Source organism: Lycium barbarum, chromosome 5 (assembly GCF_019175385.1).
Source record: "Lycium barbarum isolate Lr01 chromosome 5, ASM1917538v2, whole genome shotgun sequence".
Lineage (NCBI taxonomy): Eukaryota > Viridiplantae > Streptophyta > Magnoliopsida > Solanales > Solanaceae > Lycium > Lycium barbarum.
Window position 1 is genome coordinate 31,209,153 of NC_083341.1, and position 8,469 is coordinate 31,217,621.

The following is an 8,469-nucleotide window of genomic DNA, read 5'->3' on the forward strand; positions in this document are numbered from 1 at the left end:
ACGATAACGATGACGATGATGATAGTGATGTTAATAATAAAGATGCTTATCAGCTATTCTGTATATATATCTATGTAGGACTATTATGGGACCCCGAGCTTACAAGGCCGGGTAGAGTATGTATATGGTCATGTAACGCGCGCACACCTTTGCAGATGGTACGGATAACCCTGAAGCCTTGGTAGGGCCAGGTATGTGTAACCTTGAGCCTTGGTTAGCCAAGTATGAAACACCGGTCCTTCATGGTCGGGTATGCTATGCAAATGCTATGTATATGATATAGATATGAGTATGAATACGAATATGATACGAATATGAATAAGATTATGTATATGATTACGGTGATGAACGCAACATAAATGGATACGGGTATGAGTACGGATACGGATATGGATGTATGTACCCAAATACGCATTAGAAATGGAAAGTTCCTATGAAAGGCAAGTAAGTGCTTATGACATTGATACTACTATCTCCCCTCCTATGCTATTTCTCTAATTTCTTATTATGCTTCTATATTGATGTTGATCATGCTTTACATACTAAGTGCATTCTTCATAATGACGTCCTTTTGTTTGTGGACGCTGCGTCATGCCCGCAGGTGCCCAGGGAGACAGACTTGATCCGTAGCTACATTCTCAGGGTCTACATAGCGGAGCTCCATTTCATTCGGAGCTATAGCTTTTGGGTACTTATTCTTTTGTGTATATAATTATGGGCCTAGCGGGGTCCTGTCCCGCCTATATGTTATGACATACTCTCCTTAGAGGCTCGTAGACATGTGTATATGGTTAGATATGTTTGGCCTTGTCGGCCTATGTTTTGTATATCATTTTGTAGCCTTGTCGGCTTATGTACATTGGTGTGGCATAGATGCCAATGATGATATAAAGGTGTTATTGTCCAATGGGACTAGCATGATTGATGAATAGAAATGTATGTTTGAATATGTGGCTCACCTAGATATAAGTGTAAGTGTATGTAAGGGGTGCTCGGGTGGGATAGCACCGGGTGCTCGTCGCGGCCCCTAGTCGGGTCATGACAAAAGTGGTATCAGAGCAGTTCAGTCCTAGGGTGTGTCTACGAGCCATGTCTAGTAGAGTCTAGGTTATGGGTGTGTTGTGCGCCACACTTATAAACAAGAAGCTGCGGGCATTTTAGGAATAAATGACCTTCTTTCTTCATAAGAATCGTGCGATAGAGCTATGATATAAGAACTTCTTGTTCCTTAACCATGTGTTGTGTATTTCATTAATGCCTGTAAAAAGAAAGGCTACAGCAGCCCAAAAGGGCAAGACGGCGGCAGAAAAGCGGGCTGAAAGAGCACCGCCACCGGTACCAGAGGAAAGTGAGTCCCAGAGTGCGGCTCAATCTCAGTCATCCCGTTCAGTACCTATATTAGAGGAGCGTGAGGGAGCCTCAGCCCCAGCTCCAGCACCTCCGGCTCCTTCACCGGATGCTTCAAGACAAGACGTAAAAGAGGCCATACATTTGTTTACTGAGTTGGTTGTTGCCCAGAATCAGCGGCAAAGTACAAGGCATGGTGATAGGGCTGTTAGTGCAAGGGCCCATGCTTCATTACCTTGAACCCTCTGGAATTCTTTAGATCAAAGCCAGATGAGGACCCTCAGGACTTTATTGATGGTATGTTGAGGACGCTTCGGTTGATACATGCTTCGGACACCGAATCGGTGGAGTTAGCGTCATATAGATTGAGAGATGTCTAGATCCATTGGTACACGGTTTGGATGGCTTCACGGGGAGCCAATGCACCTCCCTCGGTATGGCAAGAGTTTGTTGATGCTTTTCTTCCAACACTATATGCCTCCGAAAGTTCGGCGAGCTAGAGCCGATAAGTTCTTGAATTTAAGGCAAGGTAGCATGAGTGCTTTAGAGTATAGTCTCCGCTTCAATTCTTTGGATAGGTATGCTTCGGCCATGGTAGCGGATATGGGTGACCGAGTGCACCGATTTGTGAAGGGCCTAGGGCCACATTTGATGGACAAGTGCTTGACTGCGTCCCTTCAGGACAATGTGGACATTGCACGCATTCAGGCTCATGCTCAGAAGAAAGTCTGCAACAGCAAAGAAGTGAACGTGAGAATGATAGGGGACATGGCAAGAGGGCTAGATCTTCGGGTCCGATGAGTGAGTTTAGAGGCGGGCACATGCAGCCGTTTTCTAGGCATTCAGGTTATTCTATGACCAGTACACCTCCATGGTTTTCAGGCCAGAGATTTTATAGATCCACTCATTCCGGGCCAAGTCAGATCCTTTCGAGATCTCAGTTCAGAGGTGATTCGGGCAAGATGAGATCACACGTGCCACGATGTTCCCAGTGTGGGAAGTTACATTGGGGTCCATGCCGATCGGGTTCGGATGTTTGTTATTCATGAGGTCGGCCAGGCCATATTATGCGTGATTGCCCCTCAGTTCATGGAAGAGGTAGGATCCAGCCTTCAGGGTCAGTAGTCGGATCTACAGCATCTGTACACCCTATGGGGCCAGGTTCACATGCGCCAGTCGGCCATGGTAGAGGCAGAGGGAGAGTTCCCAGTTCTAGCGGTCCTCAGCACCGTGTTTACGCTTTGGCTGGACGCCAAGATCTTGAGTCTTCTCCTGACATGGTCACAGGTATATTATCGGTATTCTCTCATGATGTATATGCTTTGATTGATCCGGGCTCCACGTTGTCATATGTTACTCTTTTTTTTGCATGAAAACCACGAAACCAAGTTTGGCAGTGTTTTATTAAAAATATTAAGTTTTCTGTACAATAGTGTAAAGAAAGAAAAAGAACAGAAAAAACAAATGAAAACAATCCTAGAAAAAGGAAAAAAGGACTGAAATGTAAACTACATCCAAAGACTGTATGGAAGCTAATCTACTGCAGATCCTCTGCCTTGCCTTGATACCATCTCAAACACCTACAAGCTCTCACCAGGTGCTATGGTTCAAAGTCAAAATGAATACATATTCAGGCTTCCAGGATGGAGTAGAATTCCTCCATGTTCCTTCAGATGTAGCTGTTATCTCCTTGCCTTGATGTTGACCTTTGTTTGCCATTGTCTCTAGTTTCCTGAATGAACCAATCTTTAGAAGTCTTACAAGAGAATGAGCTTCAAGCTAATACCACTCTTGTACCCCTACCAAAGATAGTTTCATACAGGTCCATGTGCTATTCATGGCATGTTGAGATGCAACCTTGTTGCTGCTACTGCTCTCTAGCTTGCTATTAATCTCCAGGGATATGATGGTCCTTAGCTGTCCTGATCCTCATGTATGGTATATGTGACTTTTATGTATTTAGAATTTTACTTGCTTTCATAGGAAGTTAAGTAAAACTATGAAAATGATGATCACCTACAAAATCAAAAGCATAGTTAGTTAAAAAATCAGCCAGGCCATTTCCTTCTCTCAGAACATTCTCCACCCTCACTTCCTTATCCCTCCTCAACTTTGAAATATCATTTATGATCATTGATATACTCCATGGAGTCTCCCACTGACCAGTTAAGATCATCTTCATAGTCATTGAGTCTGTTTCCATCACCACTGGCAATTGACTGTGTGTAACACAGTACTTAAGACCCTTATGTAATGCCCTTGCTTCTGCTATCAAATTTGAACCATCTGATATCCTTCTTACTACTGCATACTGGAAATCACCCACTGCATTTCTAATACAAAAGGCCACAGAGCTTGGTCCAGGATTTCCCCTAGAAGCTCTATCAGAATTACATTTATACCATCCTGGCATAGGAAAATCCCATTTCACTATCTTGCTTACAATTCTTGGCCTGTATGCTTCAAAGACTTGTAGAATTTGAGGTATGCATCTTGGTAAGTTGTTCTGCCCTAGAAACCTCATTCTACACATTTGATATATGATCATGTTTATCTCATAAATCACTTTGTTGATGGACATCCTCCCTCCATGTAGGACTGTATTCCTCCACTTCCATATCTGCCACATAGTGACCATTGGAATAGCTTTAAAGATGGTTCTGAACTTTGAGGGGCAATCTGCATTCCACCAGACTTGAAGAATCTGCCTGACTTGTTGAAACTGTGTTATGATGCCAACAACAGTTTTAACATAAGTCCACAGTTTTGTAGCAACATTTCCTGTAACAAACAAATGATCCATAGTTTCATATTGCCTATGATCACAGCAGTAACATGTTGCCTCAGTATCTACCCCAATCCTTCTTACTACCTCTCCAACTGGTATTTTGTACTTCCATAACCTCCAGAAAAAGAAAGATATCTTAAAAGGTACCCCTGATGTCTACATGTTCTTAAAGATATCTGACTTGACTGCTTTGCTCCTCAGTAATTCCCATGCAGTGCATACAGTAAATTTTCCTGATGCTGTCATCATCCATCTTGGACTATCCCACTCTTCTTTTGGTTCATGAAAGTGCAATTCTTCTAATATATGATCCACAATATCCATAGGGAATAACTGCTGCAATCTTCCTATATTCCAACCATCCTGCAACATAAGTTCTTTTACATCTTGAACACTCTCATCTATCACAAAATCATCTGGAATGATGTGATATAGAGCCCCTAGCTTTGTCCAGTTGTCAAACCATACATTTGCAGTTCCACTCCTTGGTTCCCACCATATTTCTTTCTCTATATTATCTCTAGCCTCTATCATAGCCTTCCATACTTGAGAACCTCCCTTCCACTGCACAGTCTGAGGACTGTGCCTTTTGCAATATTTGATCCATATGTAGTTTGCCCATAGAGTATTTGTTGTCCTGAATTTCCACCAATGTTTTGCACATAAGGCTTTAGATACATCAAACAAAGATCTAAAGCCTACTCCTCCTTCCTCTTTTGGCTTACACAAATTTAGCCATGATGACCAGTGTTTTCTTCTGCCATCCTCACTGTTATTCCAAAAGAATCTTGAGAAGATTTTGTGCATATCATTGATATCACAGTTTGGAGGTTTGATGGTTGACAACAAATGTATTAGCATACTCATTAGTACATTATTGATCAGAACAACTTTTCCTCCAAATGATAGCAATCTTCCTTTCCAAGTCTGCAGCCTATTCTTGACTTTATTGATCAGATCATTGTAATGAGCCTTCCTCTTCCTTGAATGTGTGACAGGATAACCAAAATATGTAAAAGGAAAAGTGCCTCTTTTAAAACCAGTAATATTCTTCACCTATTGTATCAGCACATTAGACACCTTACTGTATACATAGAATGAGCTCTTGCCTTTATTTATAAGTTCGTCTGATACCTCCTCATATGCATGTAATACCTCCATAATTAGCTCCAAAGATCTAGCATCAGCAGATGAAAAAATTATTGTGTCATCTGCATATACCAGATGATTCAGATTTGCACTCCATTTGGGCATTCCATAACTTCTAAACTCATTATTCTCAAATAAAGAATTCAATGCTCTAGATAAAACTTCAACAGATAAGATGAACAAAGCAGGAGAGAGTGGATCTCCTTGTTTTACACCCCTGGTGGAATGAAAGAAACCATAAGCTTGACCATTAGGGAGTATGGAATACCAATTATTTGCTATCAGGCTCCAAACCATATGTATGAAAATTTATGCAAATCTCATCTTCCTTAAAACTCTGATCAAGTAACTCCATGATACTCTATCATATGTTTTAGCCATGTCAAGTCTAATGTCATTCACAACTTCTTGAGTTAGAAGGACATTTTCAATGATCCATCTGCCCTTAACAAATCCAGACTGGTTGGGAGATATCAGAGAAGGTAGAATGCCTTCCAGTTTATCCTGAACCACTCTAGAAATAACCTTGTTGATGAAGTTGCTGAGACTGATTGGTCTCATATCAGCAAAGGTCTCAATGTTATTCGTCTTTGGTAAAAGTACCACGTTGGTATGTGTGACTGACTTTGGAAGAGTTTGGCCATCAAAAAAGGCTTTCACAAGATTGTATACATCAGCACTAACAATGTCCCAACACACCTGATAAAATATTCCAATCATACCATCTGGACCACCAGCACTATCTGCAGATAATTCAAATACAACCTTCTTTACCTCCTCTAAAGTTGGCATGCTTACCAGCTGATTGTTAGTATCCTGATCCACCATACTAGGAACATGTTGTAGCAATTCAAAGTCTAATGATCAACCTCTTGAGAGAACTGTTGTTGGTAAAATCTATAAGCTTTTTCTGCCAAAAGTGACTCCCCTTCTATCCATACTCCTTGCTGATTCTGAATTCTTTTGATCTGCAATCTCTTTCTCCTACCATTCACAATACTACGAAAGTACCTTGTATTCCTGTCTCCCTCAGTAAAACTAGTCATATGTGACTTTTGTCTCCAAAATTCTTCCTCATAATGAACATATTTTTTCAATGCTCTTTGTGCTTGCTGTAGCACCATCCTGTTCATTGGAGTAGGATCCTCTTCAAAACATTGTTCTTTAATCCTCACCACCTCTTCCCTTACTTCCAGTTGCTTGAAAATATCACTGAAAGTTTCCTTACTCCAAGCAGATAAAGCAGATTTCACATTCTTCAATTTCAGCTTAAATCTGATAAAATCATCCCCTTTAAAATATGTGATCCATGCCTGATTAACCACCTCTAAAAAAGATTCATGTTCTATCCAGAATTTTAGAAATCTGAAAGGCTTCCTTATGTGCTGTGAAGATTCACCACAAGTAAGTAGTAAAAGGGCATGGTATGAGCCAGTTCTAGATAAATGTTGCACCTCCATATGTGCAAACCAATCTTGTAATTTAGAGTTTGCAATTATCCTATCCAATCTCTTGAAAATATAGTCACTACCTACCCTCCCATTCCACCAAGTAAATAGACTCCCCTTATAATTTATATCAAACAGCTCACATGAATTAATACAAAATGCAAAATCCCCATATTCATCTGGAGATACAGGTAAACCACCAATCTTCTCATCTTCATTCATAATGACATTAAAATCACCCCCTACCAACCAAGGCAATTCCATTTGATCAGCCAAACTATACAGACTATCCCATAAACTGATTCTTTCCAGATGATCACACTTTGCATAGACCATAGTTACCATAAGTGACTTATTCCAATCTTGGAAAAGCAACTTTATAGTAATCTGTTGTTCTAGGTCCTGCAGGATCTCCACATCCACATTATCATTTACAAATAACCATATTTTACCATTGCAGTTGTAATGAGCATATCTAATACCTAATCTCCTTCTAAATCCCTAAATATGCCTAAAGTGTTGAAAAGGCTCCATTAAAGCTATAATGGAGAATTTGTGATGTCTGTTCCATGATAAATCCTGAGGCATGTCCATGCTTAGAATGGCATGTAATTTCACATGCATTTTGTATCCTAAGATCCTGATACCTTGCACCTCTGTCCTCTAACTTTTTTCCAGGATCATTTTCTTCAACAGCAATGACACCCTCATCAATCATTTTTCCCACACTTGCACGTATGTCCTCTAAATTGTTGTCAGGATCATTTTCCTCAACAGCAATGACACCTTCATCAATAATGTACCCCACACTTGCACTTCTGTCTTCTAAATTCTTGTTAGGATCATCTTCCTCAACAGCAATGACACCCTCATCAACCATCTCTCCCACACTTTCATACACATCTTTTGTTGTTTGCCCTGCTTGTTCACCATTTGAATCCATTTTCCTTTCTGTATTTTTTATGGTATCTTCTCTATCATTGACCTTTTCTACCTCCTTGACCTTGTCATCTGCTCCCTGATCCTTTACACTGTTATTGACTTCTCCTTCTATGATTTTTTCTAACACATCAAAATTATTATATGTAGAAACTGCTCTTTCAGGGGCAAGAACACTCTTGTTCCCAGCCTCATCAGGAATCTTAGTTTTGTTTTTTCCTTTGTCATTGATTCCAGGATAAGTAACAACCTTCCCACTTGATAGAACTTTAGGCACATATGTTTAGACAGGATATCTCCATCACTGCTTTCTTCTTCTTCTTCTTCTTCTTCTTCTTCTTCTTCTTCTTCTTCTTCTTCTTCTTCTTCTTCTTCTTCTTCCTATTGTAGATGTTGTAGCCATGTTTGATACATCCCCCTTCTCATGCTCCTTCTCCTCTTTCTTTGCATCCTCGTTTATGTCTGCCACCAGTTCAGGATGCAATACACGACAGTCCTCATTTGCATGACCTTGCAACATGCATTATGTGCCATACTTTGGTAAATGATCATATTTTATTCTTACCTTTTCCACCCTAATCTCCTTAGTCTTGTCATCTTCAATTTCCATCAGAACAAACTTAGGAAGATCAGATAGCAAATCTACTTGAACCTTAACCCTTGCGCAGTTAGGCCTAGTTTTGTTTATGGTGGCCATGTCCAATACTAAGGGTTTCCCAACTGCGGATGCCAAAGTAAACAAAGATTCTTTGACAAAATACGTGGGAAGCAGATTTGGAAACATGAATCAAGCCATGG

General features: G+C 40.5%; 1 protein-coding gene across 1 annotated transcript; it reads right to left on the bottom strand.

Annotated features, from left to right (window-relative positions):
- Nucleotides 1-6,141: 6,141 nt before the first annotated feature.
- Nucleotides 6,142-8,191, bottom strand: LOC132639371 (uncharacterized). Its single transcript, XM_060355822.1, has 4 exons — nt 8,084-8,191; nt 7,380-7,921; nt 6,888-7,225; nt 6,142-6,815 (listed from the first exon to the last, which is right to left on the bottom strand). Exons 1-4 carry the CDS (start codon nt 8,189-8,191, stop codon nt 6,142-6,144), a joined length of 1,662 nt encoding a protein of 553 aa, XP_060211805.1.
- Nucleotides 8,192-8,469: the final 278 nt, after the last annotated feature.